The 17,998-nt window shown below is 39.2% G+C and overlaps 1 protein-coding gene across 5 annotated transcripts in view; it reads right to left on the reverse strand.

Annotated features, from left to right (window-relative positions):
• Positions 1 to 11,237: 11,237 nt before the first annotated feature.
• Positions 11,238 to 17,998, reverse strand: part of TGFBR1 (transforming growth factor beta receptor 1) — a 47,043-nt gene continuing 40,282 nt past the window's right edge. For 4 of the 5 annotated variants that reach the window (XM_039856044.1, XM_039856009.1, XM_039856027.1 and 1 more), the window contains one exon: positions 11,238 to 15,687. In XM_039856044.1, coding sequence (XP_039711978.1) covers positions 15,562 to 15,687 — 126 coding nt within the window. In that variant the 3' untranslated portion in view covers positions 11,238 to 15,561. The remainder of the gene's footprint in view (positions 15,688 to 17,998) is intronic. The other variant, XM_039856017.1, reaches the window with a different exon arrangement.

Raw genomic sequence — 17,998 nt, forward strand, 5'->3', positions numbered from 1 at the left:
GGGCCGACTGACTGACAAAGGCTAAATTCACGGCCCTCCTATTATTAGGGTCCTCTGGGTCAATAGGGGTATATAACCGGTACAACTCTAAAAGTCGTTCCAGGAACGCTGCCGGTGATTCATCCTTAGCTTGGATGACTTCGCTTACCTTAAATAAGTTAATGGGTTGTCAGGCGGCAGACCGGAGGCCCTGGAGCAGAAGCTGGCAATACCGTTGGAGAGCCTCCTTACCTTGGTCGGTGTTGGGGTCCCCAGGCGGAAGGTTGTTCGGGAAAACATGCTGGACGCGGGCCGGATCGGTGGAAGGCTACCTCTTGGGCTCTAATACCATCCTTGCAGCCTCCCTCAGGATTCGTTCCTGCTCCTCTGAGGTAAACAGGACCTGGAGAAGTTGCTGACAATCGTCTCAATTTGGCTGGTGGGTAAAGAAAATGGTCTCTAGGAGAGAGATTAATCCCTGGGGTTTCTCTGAGAATGAGGGGTTCTGGTGTTTCCAATTGTATAAATCGCTGGTGGAGAAAGGGACATAGACCGTGAATGGCCTCTGGGTTTCTTCCCCAACCGGGGGAGCCAATTGCCGGAGTGGGGCCAGGACTGCTGCCTGGTTCGACGAGTTAGGGACAGGATCAGGGTCTTGTGGGGGCCGGTACACAACCCCAGTGCGGGTGTGGGGAGGACTCTGGAGGAGTTCTGCCTCCCTGTTAGATGGAGACAGGAACGGGTCATGGGGAGTAAGGAGGAGGATTAGTGACCTCGGGGTCCTCAGGGGGTACCTGTAAGACAGGGTAAAGAGAGGTAGGTGTCTGTCTGGACGGTTTCTCTTTTGGCCCCTTTGGTGTGGAGAGAAAGACAGACTTGGGAGTCGCCTTTGACTCTTGGCCGCAGCGGCAGTCCTTCAAGTACTTGGGGGCATCGGAAACAATATCAATCCACACATCGATACATGGAGCCTGATCAGGGTGGCCAGGATTTCCGTAGATAATACCCCGCACCTGAAAGGCTGTTTGCAGGTCGAGTGACCCCTCTGATGGCCACCCTGTTCCACATGTGGGCCAATCTAACTGGCAGAACCTCTGAAGGTCAAAGGGAGTGACACTAGCTTCGTAAGCTTGGGTTCGTCTCCTGAAATCCTTAAAATGGTTAAGGAGGCACTGAAGGGGAGTAGGATGATTCAAGGAAGAAGCCTGAGCCATGTTAGTAAAAACAGGCAAGAAAAGAGAAAATCCCCACAAAAGCCAAATAAGCCAGGGCTAGGATCAGCCTCTGACCTAACGTCCAGTCGGGCCGGGCCACAGGGGCCAGACCTAAGGAAAGAATCAAACTAAGTAAACTTATGAAGGCTAAAGCAATAGGAAGGTAACAATACATTCCGCCGATCTGGACAGACAGACACTATACAAAGAGACAAGACAAACTACAGTAACACAAAACGCTAGCGCACCAGAAAACTGAATACCTGGAGTCAAGTTTGATGTCTCAGACCTTGACCGGACTAGGGAAGTATTGCTGCATCCAGCCTTCCACTAGTTCTCTTTAGGGCCCACCGACAGACAGATCCAAGCGCAGTCTTACCCACCCGTGAAGCTGCTCCAGATGGCTTGTGCCCAATTGTTACAGAATTAAACCTTTTTGTTCACCTGCCCTCCTGGGCGAGTCTGCTTGGCATCCAGGGCTAAGGAATGTCTCTCAGCGGCCGTTCCCCTGGATGGGCAGGCAGGTCCTTGCCCAAGGCAGCCGGATTCACGGGTCTTAGGAGATCTCCCCCGCTGGAGAGATCTCGCTGGGGCCTCCAAATGTTGTGGCGTGATCAATTCTAAGACCCACGGAGCCAATTGAGATGAATTATGAGCCTTTATCAGCTGGCCGGCGACTGACTCTCTACCACGCAGGGTTAGAAGAGATCAGCCCCGAGCTTCCAGAGGAGGCAGCTTATAAAGCCTCCAACTACATCCTTGAATAAGCAGATTACAAGAAGCAGAAGTTAGCCATTAACGTTTTGTACAAAGATAAATGTATCCGGGGGACTCTCAGATCAAACAGGGCCTAGTAGACAGTTTTATCCTCTGCACCTTGGAATGTTGTGCTTCTCCTGGGACTGGTACCTGGAGATATCACCTCCCTGTAACTGAGTTACTGCTCTCCCTGGAGGCTGGCGCCTGGAGTTACCACCTCCCTGAAACTGGAGAATTTCCACTTTTACAATGCTGTGTGACTGTAACATTTCAGTACATCTCTTTGTAGGGAGGGAGGAAGGAGGAATGAGTCCTCTGAGGGGCTTGCTTGAGTAGGAAGCCATCTCAGAGTGGAGTGGGTTGAGTTTTGTTTTCATTAGGAGGCAGTGTGCACATTTGGAGGCAGAGCTGTTTGTCAACACAAAAGAGGAGAAGCTGAGCTGAGGGCTATCACTAGCGATCCTCCTCTTCAAACACAGCCTGGCTTCTTCTGTAAAGAAGAGCTGTTTGGTACAGCACCATTTATGTAAAAATGGAGAGGGGATTATATATATGTATATACATGTGTGACGTGTGTGTGTGTGTGTATGTGTGTGTGTGTGTGTGCATTCATGCATGTATGTATGTGTTTGTTTATGCATGAAATATCTCTGGATGGATCCAGTAATATGTTCCCAGGGAGGAGAACTGCATAGCCCAGAGATCTCATTTGGCAGATAGGACAGGCTGCTGTACAAAGTGACCCCAGAACACAAGACTTAAACAAGGGAGCATTTCATTTCTCTCTCACATACCAGGGCAGGTATAACGGCAATGAAGTGTCAGGGCTCCCGGCTCCTTCTGTTTTGTCGTTCAGCTGTCTCTACAGTGTTGCCCTCCTCAGCACAGACAAGTATGGCTTCCCACTGCATCTGCATTCCAGCCAATAGAAAAGGGAAAATCAAGGAAGCAGCGGAAAGCAATCCTTGCCCTTACGGGGCCACACTTAGGAAAGGTCCTCCTTAGCTGAGCCCAGTTAAAATTTAGAGTTTTATCTTTAAAAGAAAAAGGGGAAAATAGATATAAGGGGACAACTAGTAGTCTTTGTGTGGAATAGGATAAAAGAGATATTTTCGCTTTATGTATCTGTCTTATACCTTTTGAACCACATGGATTAAGAAAAAATTAAGTTTAAACAATATACTGTATTGGAAGTCACAAATTGGCATATACAGCCACCTCTCCACTATACCATGGACCTATTTGAATAAAAGATAAGGTATTTTTTAAAGAAGTAAATCATATCAGTGCTAGAAGAGAGGGTTCCAGCAGGTCGGAAAGTCTGAGAAAATACAGGAAGCTAGAAAGTAGATGGGATCAGACTGAGGAAGACCAGAGGTAAACCACAGCCCCAAACGCCAGGACCGAGAACTTCCCTTCTCAAAGTAACTCCAGAAAAACTCCCAATTCAGAGCCAAGAAACAGCCAGCGTAGGTCACAGGGCAATCATCAGAATAACTGAGGAAAGAACTGCATTCACAGTGGGGCCCCCGCCTTTCTTCCTACTCCTTCTCTCTAACATACCCTCAACCCACAAGGAGCATCTTTCCCTAAGACTTAAATATTATTCTCCAAAATATATGGGCAATCCATCCAGGAAGGGATCCAAATACAGGTGTTGAAACTCAAGAGAGTAGAATAGAGCTTAAAATTGCTCTAGGTATCCACAGCAGACTCTATCTGGCAAGAGGAGAGGGGTATTGCCCTGCCCAAGAGGGAAACATAGTAAAATGCTCTAGTCTTGTTATTCAAGCACCTCGTTACAGTGGCAAGTGTGGCCATCCCCAGGCTGCAATCTAGAGGTAAGCCTGCTGACAGCCTGCTGACGGCATGGCCCGGCTGCCTACGGAGGCCTCCTGAGGAAGCAGGACTTAACAACTATTTAGACAGATTAATCTAGAATTTCATTTATGAACGTGGAGGAACAGCCCTAGGTCACCAAACATTTGAGAAAAACCAGTGGCATGAAAGAGCTAAATAAAGATGAATAAACAAAAGGAGCTATCCTGGAAAAAATAAGCTATAGTAGAGAATGTTCAAGAAGAAGACTCTAAATATCTCTGGAGAGATTTGAGAGAATGTTAAGCCTCTGAAACAAGAGCTAGCTGCCATTAAAAAAGGAGCTAGCAGAGAATAAGAAATCATTTCTGGAAATTTAAAATGATTGTCAAAACCAAACAAAATAAAACAAACAAACAAACAAACAAAAACAGCAAACAGAAGGAATAATAGAATAATCAAGATCGAAAACCAGACCAGTTATATGGAAGTCAATGAAATCTCCTAAAACACAGGAAAAACATAAAGCAGCAAAAAGAAAGTCTAGGGAGAGAGGAAAGATCCAGGAGGTCAACATCCATTCATTCAACAGGAGTTTGAGAAAAAAAGAAGAACAAAAAATAAAGAGAGAGGAAATTAGAGACATAATAGAAAAATTTTCTGAGCTAAGGGAAAACACAAATCTTCAGATTGAAAGAGCCTACCAGTACCAAGCAGGATAAATGAAACAAGATCCAGATCTAAACAGAACCCCAGGAACAATGAGAAAGTCTTTAAAAGCTTCCAGAAGGAAAAAATAGGTCAGTTACAAAGAAATGGAAATCTGACATGACTTCCCAGAAGAAATACTTTGAAACCATGCCTTTAAAATTCCAATGGTATAGGAATTTGAGCCTAAATTAAACTTTAGGCCAAACCAGCAATCACTGGGGAGAAGGTATTTTCAGCTATGCAGAGAAAACTTATGACGGATGCATTCGAATTTACAAGTTATTCAAGGAGGCTCTTGAGCAAAGCAAAAGGAATAAAGGATGAGATTTTAAGAAACATGAGATTAAAAGACACTAATAAAAAACGGTAATAGTTGAGTAAAAGTGAGGAAAACAAAAATAAAATTAGAAGACAGCTTTGAACCTTGACAATTGTGTGTAGGAGTTAAGCACATGGGATTATCTTTCATTCCTCTATAGATTCGATCATATTTTGTTCTGCAGTGAATAGTATTCACATAACCACAATATGGTAAATGCAATTATTGTTGGGTTTAAGTTTTCAGAAGTTCATCTAGAAGACTTGACTATAGTTCTGGGACAGAACGTAAGTGTTATAGATCGTGAAAGTGGGAAGAATGTAGATCATATATGTTGACGTGGAGGAATGCACCCGATGAAAAGAAGCAAAGGCAAGTTGCAGAATAATATGAATAGTATGAACCCGTTAATATATATATGTTATATGTGTATTTTATATGCATAGTAAAACACTTGGAAAACTTTCATTCACTTTTACTTTCTATACTTCTGTATATTTTGGATTTTTACAAGCATGAAAACTTTTGTAATTGCAAAAATTTTTAATAGAATACTGGTTTGAAGATTTACTTATTAGCCTGCCTAGAGGACTTTCAGTTTTTGGTAAGGCCCTGAACAACAAAGAGTGAGTAAAAAGAACTTCATTCAGTGAAAACCATAATCTAAAGCTAGACAGAAACCTTGGCTGCTCTAAATCGGATAAAAACAAAACAAAAGAAAAAACAATCCTCTACCCTACCCAGACCAAAAATCAATGAAAGATCAACACTGCCATCTACTGAGGATTTCTTGGAGAACAGCCTGAGTTGAGAAGGCTTTTCGTTTTTATAAATAACATTCCCTTCTGAGACCTGCACAGATCTGAAATCTGGTTTATCTTCTACCGGGAGCATGGTCTCCAAGAGACATGGTCTTACATTTCTCACACAGGTGTAATGGGGCAAAGGCTTGGTGTGCGGGACCAATGAAAAGGAGCAATAGTGTACCAGAAAGAAACTTTTAATAAGTATTACTTTCCAAAAATACATAGTCTTGTGAAATAGTGAATGCACCCCCGGTCTCTGAAAATGGGTAAAGAAAGAGGCAATGTAACCCTCTATCCTAGAAGTTACAGAAAGGATGTCTGCACTTCTGAGAAGTTTGATTACAATGGCCATGGCATGCAGGCATTCAATCGATATTTTGGAATGACTCAAATATAGCCTAGGCCCCAGAGTCTAAGAGAAATCGAGCTATATCTGGTGAGCCATGCTGCCAACCCCAACGTGTTTTTGGCAAGCACTGGATTTTCACATCACACTTATCCACGCTTAGGCCACATTCCTTAAAAAACCAGGCCCTGAAATCTAATAAACCACACTCTTTTTTTTAAAGTAAAGGTTGAAGAAAACAACATCCCAATAAGATCGAAGGAGACTTCATTCACTTATTGGTTTAAAGAAGAAACACAATTAATGGTTACCGGAGGAAGGGGGAATGGGGGAGGGAGGAGATAAATAGGGGGAAGGGGGAGGGGTAGTAATTTAAATCATTTCTTCAATTTAAAAAATAAAATTTAAAAAAATTAAGATAAAAATAAAAAGTATGAAATACTAAATATAAATAAACAAACAAATAAATAAACAAAGGAACACAAAGGGAAACAAAACTATATTAAAATCACAAAATATGAGAACTGGAAAGACGTCCAAAAATCTGGTTTGCTAAGCTCACAAGCTGGGCTGAGGTCTGGAACACTGTAAATAAGAAATTTTTTTTTTTTTTAATTTGGAAGGATAGTACAAGAAATAGGACGAGGTGAATAATATGTACAGGATCCGTTATATAGTCAACGCTCAATAAATATTTATTGAGAATGTAAAAATATTCTTTCACATGACATTTCAATCCAAAAGTCTCAAACTTCCATCTTACAAAAAGGTGCTGGGTTCTAAGGAGAGCCTATTGTTAAAAAAAAAAAAAAATCAAGTATGATAAAAATACAAACTAATAAAAGGACAAAGAAGTAGTTGATGGAATAGGGAAAAAGAACATCAAGAAGGCAGCCAGAGATTGGTGGGACAGTAAGAAAAAAATCTCCACGAAGGTCCTGCAGGGAAGCTGGGGGCTGCAAAGGCTTTTTCTAAAAAGCTTGCAGGCAGGCCCTCAATTTGGGGAGCCCCAGGGTGAAAGATTTTGCTTCTCTAAAGTAAATATCCTGTCCCACAGTTGCATTTTGTCCCACAGTTCATAATCATTTAGGATTCCTTTAACTGGATAGATGATCATTCAACAAACTCTTCTTGGAGGCTGCTCTGAGCCAAACCCTGGGCTAGGCAAGAGGTTCACAGAAATGAATGACATATGGTCCCTATTCTCGGGGTATTCATTTCCAGCTACAGAAGCAGGCCTCAAAACCATTCGAGGACACAAAATTTATATAAGGTCTTAGAGATATGCCGTGGCTTCACAGAGCTACACAGAGAGCAGTCCCCTAAGAAGTGGTATGATACTGTGCTTCTGACAGGGCACCCCAGACAAGCCACATTCCCTGACAAGCCGAAAGTCCAGCAGGGTCAGCAAACAGATAATCACAGAACCTATTTTGTTAGTTCTTACATTAGGTGCTTGGAAAGGACAAGGTATGAAACCATCTGCTTCCTTCAAGGTGAAGAGAGAGAGTCCTAAAACCCCCCAAGGCAGTTAAAATGGAAATGAACTGCAATTAGAGGCTGTGCCAATTGGTTTGTAAATACTGCAGCAGATCAGTGACCTACCATCAGGCAGAATGAGTGAATAGTGGAGGAAATGACATTTGAGAGGATCTTTGGGGATGATTCACATAGCAAGGCAGAGGAGGGGCAAAGGGCAGGCACTGCCTAGCCTGAGCAGAGGCAAGAGGCGTATTGGGAAACGTGAGGGTGATTCAATATGACTGGCACATAAAGTGTGATGTGGGAGAGTGGCAGTTCTTTTCTTTAACAAATGTATTGAGGTATAATTTATACACTATGTAATTCACCTATTGAAGTGTACAATTGATTTTTAGTAAATTCGTAGAGTTATACGCTCACTAGAATCGTTTGAGAACATTCCCAGCATCCCAAAAAGTTCCCTTGTGTCTGTTTGTGGTCTTTTTGTCATGCTTATTTCACTTAGCATGATGGTTTTGAGGCTCATCCATGCTGCAACACATATCTGTAAGTCCATCCCTTTTTATTACTGCATAGTAAAGCATTCAATAAACATATTATTTTTTAAAAAATCAATTCACCAGCTGGTGGACATTTCGATTAGGGTTGCCAGATTTAGCAAGTTAAAATATAGGATGCCTAGTTAAATTTGAATTTCAGGTAAAATTTTTTGAGTACGTCTCATGCAATATTTGAGACATACTTAATTAAACAATACCTGAAATCCAAATTTAACTGAGTACACTGTATTTTACCTGACAACCCTATTGTGCATGGATGCCTAGAAATGGAATTGCAGGGTCCTATTGGCATAGAAGAATCTGCTACAGTTGTACCTATGGTATATTGACATTTAACTTTTTAAGAACTGCCCATCTGTTTTCCAAAGGACTGTACCACTTTACATCCCGGCAACGTACGGAGATTCTAGTTTTTTCTCATCCTCGCCAATACTTGGGATTCTATTTTTTGATTACAGTCATTCTACTGGATGTGATTTCTCATTGTGGTTTTAATTTCCTCGTCTTTAAGAAACTGTTTATTAGCCATTCATGTCCCCTTGAGAAAATGTCTATCAAATCTTTTGACCATTTTTAATTGGATCAATTATCTCATTGTGTTCTTTATGTATTCTGAATACATCTTTTATCAGATATATGATTTATAAATTCTGTGTTTGGCTCATCTTTTCATTCTCTTAACAAGGATTTTTAAAGCCCCAAAGATTTTAATTTCAATGAAGTTCAATTTATCAATTTTTTTAATGGATTTTGCTTTGGTGTCACGTTGAAATCTTTGCCTAACCCAAGGTCATGAAGATTTTTTATTTTGCCATATTCTTATTTTTTGCCTTCATTTCTGAAATCTAGTTGTGTTTAAATCTTGTACTGCTCCCAACCCAGGCCCTGGAGCTGCCTGAAGGTGTAGAAACAGCCCTTGAGCACCCAGCCTCTTTGTTGGTCACGAGTCAGAGGTCCCACCACAAGCTTTAAGATTAGATGTAGGAATGTCGGACACTCTGAGGCCCACTGGGGAGTGAAAACTTACTCCAGAATTTGCAGGCCCTAAACCTGAGTCACAACTCCAGGTTGTCCAGCCTGAGATTGCTAGATGAGCTTCACGAAAAAGCAGAAGTCACCTTTCCTACACTTTTGTGAGAGAAACAGAAGATAGGCGGTTGGCATAGAAGAATCTGCTACAGTTGTACCCAGGTGCTCTCCCTGTGCCTCCCTACTTCCGGAACCAGAAAGAAGTGTCCCTGTAGGTCACCCAGTATATTCCACCTGTACTGCTTATAATTGCTCTAGCAGGTTTCAGAACTATTGAGAACACCTAGAGTGTTCAGCTTTCTAGGCTTTTCTGTTTTTTTCTTGCCATGAGAAGACACAGATGCTAGAAAGGCCTCACTATTCTCAAAACTGAGGTGAACACTAAGGCTGCAGCTGGAGCTTGGCCAACTACCACTGGCCTCCCAAGCTATACAGTCTCTGAAATGAGAACTCCCAGAGGGCACACTGAGCTCCACCTTCTGGGTGAAAGAAGCTCACCAGGTAGAATGGGAAGAGGGAGAGGCTACTCCTGAGCCTCTCATGCAATACCTGTCCCCTCTGACCTCACCCCTCTATCAAATCCATGCCCAGTTCATCTTCAGTGATTCCCTGAAGGAAGGATTACCAGGCTCCTCTCAGTCCTGTGTACCCTCCTTAGGAGACCTTCAATTGGTCGCCATCCGTCCTAGTTGCAAAAATCAGGCGAGATATGCAAATAAAAACACTTAGAAAAAACTCAAATGCTAGGTAATAAACACAATCATTTCTTACATCTGGAACTAAGTCTCAAAAATGCATTTAATCCATCACTCACTGAGTGCCCACATCTATTCCAGCTTGAAGTCCAGTGATCACCTGATACCTCTTGAGGGTATCAGGAGTACAAAGCAGCAGTTCTCATTTTTTGTGTTGATGTCCATAATCTTTCCCATATAGTTTTCTCTTTTAAAATGTCTAACATTACCAGTCTATCAACCCACACCTCCCTTTAAACGTAGAACTGCACCTCCCTGCACACCATTTATTAAAATATTAAGATCCTCGGTGTCTTAGAGCTGCCTGCCACAACACATGCACATTTTATTACCGATTCACATCAATACTTCTTTTTATCTCCTAATTTTACCTTCCCTCAATTGTTTTCCCTTCTTTGAAATATTTAAGCTACTAATCCCCACTTTTTTTAATTCTATCTTCATGATAGGAAAGAAGAGTTACCACCATCCCTTTTCCATTTCTCTATAGCTAAGACAAAAAAACTCCTTTATTTCCACAATGATTATTATTTAATATTATTTAATTCTATCTTTCCTAATCCTTAAAAATCATGCATGACTGAGGCCTAGATTTTGTACCATCGAATTTTCCTACTCAGTTCTCAGAATAGCCTGTTTTGTAAATCCTCAATTATGAAATCGAAAAAGTACACTGTTCGAGATATGTCTAGTAGGTCACATATGTAAAAACCTTTTCCAAATTAGGAAACACCAAAGGCAGGAGAGGTCTGTACAAAGCTAGTCCTGCTGTTTCTCTGAAATCTATGATTTTAAAACAATTTCACTTTTTTCCAAATTTCAACAAAAGTTCTACATCCTGGTGCTATGTCTCCTTTATTGTGAAGGAAAAAAAAAAAAAACTTTTAATCTAGTCTTTGAGTTGAAGTAACTAGTCTTTGATGTGAGAGCAATCCAATCTGCAAAACCTCGCCCAGAGTCAGTCAAGGGTTTGGGACCCACATCTTTTTAAGCAATATTTCCTCAGTTCTCTTACCAGCCAAAATCTCATGCCTAGGATATTGATACTTAAAAAAAAAAAAAAAAAAAAAAAAGCCAATTTCTACAAAGAAGCCTATTCTCACAAATTCTTAAATTGGCAAAGAAGATGAAAATACTTTAAATTTCCTCTGAAAATCATTGAAAAATTTTAAGAAGCATAATAATAACACTGCTTTAGTACAAACTTAGTAAATTTGCTGAACCAGAAGCAAAGCAGTTCACAGGAACCTTGTCCACTGACAGATCGATAACCCCCAACCGTGTGACAGGAAAGCTGCCACGATGTACAACGTACGCAGATGCAGGCATGTGTTTTAATATTGTAACTTGTCTTGGGTAGTAATCCAAAGATTCTAGTCTCTGTCTACAGCAACTACATTTCATAACAGCGTGGCTCACTCCAATGTACACACTTTATTTTAAATTATGCCACTAGCAGTTGGGGAAAAAAGTAATTTATTTGCATTGTTTCCATTTTTCTACTGTAGTGTTAGGACTTGACATAAGTATCACTCTTCTACTTCCTATTTACAGTTCATTCAGAATATTACTACAAATACAATATACAGTTTTTAAAAACATGGGGAACTGCAGTTTTGTTTTCCTCTCCTCTTTACAGGTTTCTCAGAATCATTCAACTTAAACAAAAATTTATATGGACATTTTCTGTACACATCTGAAAGGGCAGAGATTACACTGATAAAGCCAAAAGAATTCTGCACAAATACAATAAAATACAGAAAACAGAAAGTATAGGTGATGTTATTTGGGGTACAAATATAAACAATACAGTACCATTTGAGTAATTTAGCAACATAATACTCATACTTTATAGAAATAAAACTGCAAACCTGGAGAATGCTCTGACAAATATTAAACATATATATACAATGAGGTAAATGTACCTTGGTCTCTTGAGAGGTAATTTAAGTTTAAAGCAATTGACATTTTGAAGCATCTCCTTGACATTTAAAGAAATATCAAACACCCCATTCCATTGGCACGATGTGAAAAAGGGATATCAAAACATGGTTCATGATATTCAATTCACAAATCTTGTTAAAAAAATAAAAACAAGTTCACTGAAGTTCTTCCTAAGCTTTAAGAAACAGGTTGAATGTTATTAACCACATTTTTTAAAGTTTACAATTACAATAGGATTGCATAATGGGATTGAAAAGTGTAAATGTACTGACAATCCTCAAAATGTCCTAGAAGTCCAGCATTCCTAGACAGAGGGCCCACGTGTGTTCCGGCACCCCAAAACAGACACCAGAACTACAGTACAGGTTCCAGAATGTTCTTTAGGGTCTCAACAATATCTGAATCGGCACTTTCTGCCAAGCTGTAACAGAACCGCTATTTAGAATCCCCTCTTCTGGAGCCAGAACACCGCCACGGTCAAGGAACAAAAGAAAATAGCTGATCTACAATCACTCTTTTAGTGCAAGGATAAAAATAAACTCCTGATATGACATGTCTAATGGGATACTGATTTTCCTATGCATATTAATTATCACTTTGCCACGTTTTACAAAATATTCTATGTGACAGTTCTCAGATGTAAAGGAAAAAAAAATAGTAACTCAGGCACAAGCTCCAAAATGGCCAAGTAACCACTTAAATCTCGTAATTAGTACTGAAATTTGAAAATCTTGATGGCCATGGCACTGTACACCGACTCAAGGCACTTCTTGAGCACTATCATTACAGCAGAATTACAGGCTTAGCTCTTTGGGCCTTACCCTGTCCTATAGGGAACATAATGGCTATGCTGCTTTTGGCACGACTCCCATTGCCATAGCTGCCACTCCTTGGTCAAGGCTGAAGTCAAAGTAGGGCAGCCAGCAGGGCCATCATCTACCCAATCTCCAAACTTGGAGAACCCTCTCAGCGATATCTAATGACTCAAGGAAAGGAGAGTATGTACCAAAGCTTCCATCAACCATTTTGCTCTAGATATCAAAAGCAGCTATTCAGTCAAAAGGCTGCTGGGGGAGGGGAAAGGAGAAGGGAGGTGGTAAGGCCATGGTATCTGAGTCAGGGACCAGCAGGAAGGCAGGCTGGGAGAAACAGAGCTGAAGTTATTAAAGGAAGGACCAGGGATGTCTGCGCCCCACTAGGTCATACCTCCCCGTCCCCGTATCTCCTGGGTATTGACAAAATAGATGTGGACAGGTAATTTGCTTGAAGATATATTTTAGCCAAGTTGAATCTTAGGTGAGCATGTGAAGACAGGCAGTATAAACAGAGGCTTGTGTTTCTATTGACAAAATTACTACTCTAGTCGAATTTAGCTGCACTTGGTCTATTTCATCCTTTAAATTACTTTCATGTTTAATATTAGCCAGTTGGGGTTTATCAAACTGCTGTTAGCCTAAAAAGGAATTAGCTGCAGTAATATGCAAATTCAATTTGAACTAAATTCCAACTTTTAAAAAATTCCCTGATTCATCAAAAGTACACTTTTAACTACTTAGGCAAGAACAGGTATAACGTAACTCAATCTTTGATTTAATAAAGAGTATCTTCAGCAAAAGTTGATTACCTTATATGAAAGTGAGAAATCATATATCACAACTCTAAATCAGACAAGAACTTTTGGTATGTCCTTAAAATTACATAAAGATAGTTTTAGTGATAAAATGCATTGGTCCCTGGATTTCATAAAGCAGATCTAGTAGGCTTAGAAATGGAAAAAAAAAAAAAAAGTACCTGATCACAGAGCTTTATTAAACAGGAAATCCAATTATAAAAACAGACCTCTCAAACTCATTCATTTGCTTTGATAAAATCATGGTAACTACAGAAAAAACTCAAATTTGGAATCAAAATATTAACCTCTAAGCACATTTTCCCCATGATGTTTTTAAGCACATGAAATTGACACTAAATTCTTATGTAATATGTCATTCATTCTAAAATTACTTTGGCTTTAAGATCAAATAGTCTTTCAAATTTACTCTATGTATATAAGACATATCAGAATGCAGCTCTGTGTAAATGGCCACAATTTCTTATTGACCAAAATACTATAGAGGTTATTCTGACATTTTCATTGGGAAATCGATAGCACTATAAAGTCAGTGTCTTGCCTCACAGCTAGGATAGTATCCCCACCTCTCAGAATCAGATCACAGTGATAAAGAGAACTTGAAAATTGTAAAAGCCCTACAAAGACTTTTAGCACTAGAAGTAAATCTAGTTGTTATAAGCCAGTTTCAACTTAATATGAGAAGACTATGACAAGCTTACTTAAAACATTTGACCAAAAACATTTGTAAATAGAGAACCTATATTCAGAATATGCTTTAGCTACCACTCTCCCAAACTCAACAATACAGTGAATTCATTACATAACCATGTAAATTAAGCAGTTAAAATATCTGTACACAGAAGGAAAGACTGAGTTAAAAGCTGCCTTCCTCAAAGTGTAGTGAGACTTCAAAACCACACTAACTCTAACTTTAGTTACAAAGACAGAAAACCCATCGAACAATGACTCCTAACGTAACGAATTTGACTCTTGTATACCTGTTATCCACTCAAATGAACTACCCTTACTTTCCTAGAAAAAGGCCTATTATTTAACATTAACCATAATTCTAACTTTAAATGTAATTCATTTCTTAAAAAAATAACACTGTCTTTGATCAGATAAAGAACAAAATAGCTTACAGAATGCCACACAAATTTCACAAGTAGCTAGACAAATTTTCCCTTTTAGAAAAATTAGTCTGTATGCTACAAATTTTAAATTATTAAAGTACTATAAGCATCTAGAGCGCTACTTGATGTTTTTTAAAGTATCTTCAGACAACACAACTAAAATGTAAAAACTTGATGTGAGACTATTCAAACATGACCATGATAACAATTGACCAATTAATGCCACTTCAATTCGTTAGTGGTTTAAGCACATTCTGGTAGGAGAAAGGTATTTTCAAAATGGAATACCAAATGACATAGCACAAAAACTCTTCCAAAAAATGAAACTGAAAAAGTCTGGGTTACCCAGATAAACTTTTTGAATTAAAACACTCTTAAGTTTTAACGTACACAGACTTTAAGCAATTCTACTAATTTCCATTAGAAAGACACAGAAGTGGCACTTACTGGTATAGTACAATCCCATTTTGAAGGCATGTAATGTTCTGAATATGTGAAAGAACAATAATAGTATACAAAATACGATTGCATAAATTATGTTCCTCACTACCATATGAGGTCATTTTTAGACTCAAGAGTTTTATAAGTGTTAGTTTTAAGATCCTGAAAATTATAGAACAGTACATTCAAAGTCTGAATCAAGGAAACTCTTTAGTGGTTCAGAATCCTCTGAGAATGTACTAACCAGGAATAAATCACTTTCTTTAAAAATAAGAAATGTTTATATAACTCAGCAATCCAGCTCCTTTACCCTTAATGATGATCTTCAACACAGCAGAGTTACCTAAAGTTAAGACCAGCAATCATCAAAAAAAAAAAAAGCACATTTTGTATTAATAAAAAATAAAGGTAGACTACACAACATTTTGTAACTGTCCTGGGAAAGAAGAGTTCATAGTGCACAGAAAGGACCCACATGGCTGTTTCCTGGGTCCAAAAAAATCCTGGGAAGGTTTTAATTGACCTTATTATACTGTTGCAAAAGGAAGCAATATCCTTCTGTTCCCTCTCAGTGAGGTAGAACAATTGACCTCCCAAATTAAAACCCAGGAGCGGAGCTGAAGAAAAAGTGGAGTTCAGGCAAAGCTGCAGAATTACATTTTGATGCCTTCCTGTTGACTGAGTTGTGACAATGTTTTCTTAATCCGCAAAGCTGTAAGCCTAGCTGCTCCATTGGCATACCAACATTCTCTCATAATTTTAGCCATTACTCTCAAGGCCTACAAGAAAATACAAGAAAAATAATTAATGCATGCATCGTTTCCCGTTGATCTAGATAAGAATCTTTACCTGTAAGTTTTCTTTCTAAATGATGTATGCACAAGTTTTTTGGTTTGAGCATTATTTCTAACAGCAGTTGAACAGAAATGACCTAAATTCCCATCAATGGGGTCCTGGTGCTGGCAGCTGGAAAGCAGACAGACACAGGGTAGCTCACTCGGCTGACCTGAAAAAGCAGAATCCTAAACCAGAGCTGTGCAAGGCATAGGAGGAACTCGACTCACAGTGAAACAGCCCCTTAAACTGAGGAATTAACTGTATCAAGTACCTCTGGAATGAAGTTCAGGCCAAAAATAGAAGGATCAGCCAAAAGAGCTAAAACCCCAGATACCTGCCCCTCCTCCACCCTAGGAGAAGACTAGAGGTTTGTATCTGAGAAAGTAAAACAAATTTCTGACTTGGGGAACATCAGAACAAAGCTCTATACTGACAACACGCTAAATGCTGACTGTAGGCCTTCTCTCCAAAACACAAGCGACAACTGTACATACTCCTCCAGGCACGAGAGGAGGAGTCTTCTTTAGGGTGAATGTGAGCAGCCCAAGAGGACAGACCTGAAGGGACTGACATCAGTGGTTCCCCAAGGAAGCAACCCAGTTAGATCACCCTCAATATCACAGTCAAAAAGCTCCATTCATGTGCACAAAGCTTCCTATAAGCTTTTAGTGCCCTGTTTTTAAACATGTAGATAGAATAAGTTTGATCAGAGATTTGGGGAAAGTAATATGAAGTGCAGAAGCTGACATAAACATAGAAAAGCAACTTGGAGAAATCAGAAGCTGTACAGAGAGAAAAAAATATCAATAATCTATCATTAATATACTCAGATCAAGAAAATACTGATATTGAATTTATCATTGATAACTTTTTTCTTGTTTGACTTTAGAAAAACTTTACAGAACCAGAATACAAACCTGATTAAAAAAAAAGTAAGAGCTGATAAACCCACCAGAAATTAGAGAAAAAAGATAAAGAGATAGAGAACGGGAAAGAGAAATTAAAAAATTAGAAGGAGGTCTAACATTCATCATCAGAGTTAAAAGAGAAAAAAGAAATCAAAGAAATACTTCAGGATCATTTTCTAGAAGTAAACATTTGTTTCCAGATGAAAAGGACCAAGTGCCCAGCACATATATATATTCGTTTGACAAATATTTTATCAAGTGCCTACCATCTACCAGATATCATCCTAAGTGTTAGGGATATAGTAGTGATCAGACAAAATTCCTGTCCATATAAAGCTTACATTCTAGAGGGCTAAAGCATGTAATTAATAAATAAGTAAAATATGCGGACTGTCAGTGCCAAGTGCTAAAGAGAAATATCATTTAGGGAAGGAGATAAAATATACTAGAGAAGGAGGATGCTATTTTAAATAGATGGAGGGGTAACAGCTCATGGACAAGGTAATATCTGAGCTGAGACCTGAAAAAGGGGAGAAATGAGCAAAAGAAGAAACAGGCAGACAGGAAATGCAGGAAGGAAGATTCACCACAAAAGCAGCAAAGGGAATCCCAGGATGAAAGGTGAGGGATATCCCAAGATAAAAGCTGTATGGCTGGCCTGGAGAGTAACCAGTCCAGACTGGAAAAGGTCAGAAATGATGGAAGACAATTCTATCAGTTTTACAGAAACTTGATGTGTTTCAACTACTGAGAGGAGAGTTTTAAAACCCTAGAAAAATAAAAAATTGAATTAGTGATAAGTATATAGAAAACTAAATGGAAAAAAATGACAGTGATGGCATTAATTTAGCATGATGTGATAGTAACTGCAACTTGCATGTGTGCTCTTAATGTTAATTGCTAACTTTTCTTCATGCTTAAAAAGCCATCTGTTCAAGAATAATCTGCTATAATTATCAAATGAGTACATGAATACTTCAAGTCTGTACTTTGCAGTATCAAGATCTAATTTTTAAAAGACAAATCTGGCCCAATTTCATTATTAAACATGTGAATTCCTTGAGCACTTGTGATGTATTTTATCTGGGCCTGGGTACGTGAGTTTCTTAGAAGTAGCTAAGGAGCTCTCTTGATGTCAAAAGTTCTACTGAGTCCTCTGTTATTTTATGATGTAAAATAACTACTTAAGTGACCAGTTTTTTATTCCTCCTATAGTACAAAACTCCAAATCTGGAGGGAAATGCTCTGCCTCACCAATATTATAATTAGTAACAGCTAGCAATTAAAGATAGAGTAAATAAAACTTGTCTTACGAATTCCTTAAATTTACAACTAAAAAAATATT

Source organism: Pteropus medius, unplaced genomic scaffold (genome assembly GCF_902729225.1).
Source record: "Pteropus medius unplaced genomic scaffold, Ma_sr-lr_union100, whole genome shotgun sequence".
Lineage (NCBI taxonomy): Eukaryota > Metazoa > Chordata > Mammalia > Chiroptera > Pteropodidae > Pteropus > Pteropus medius.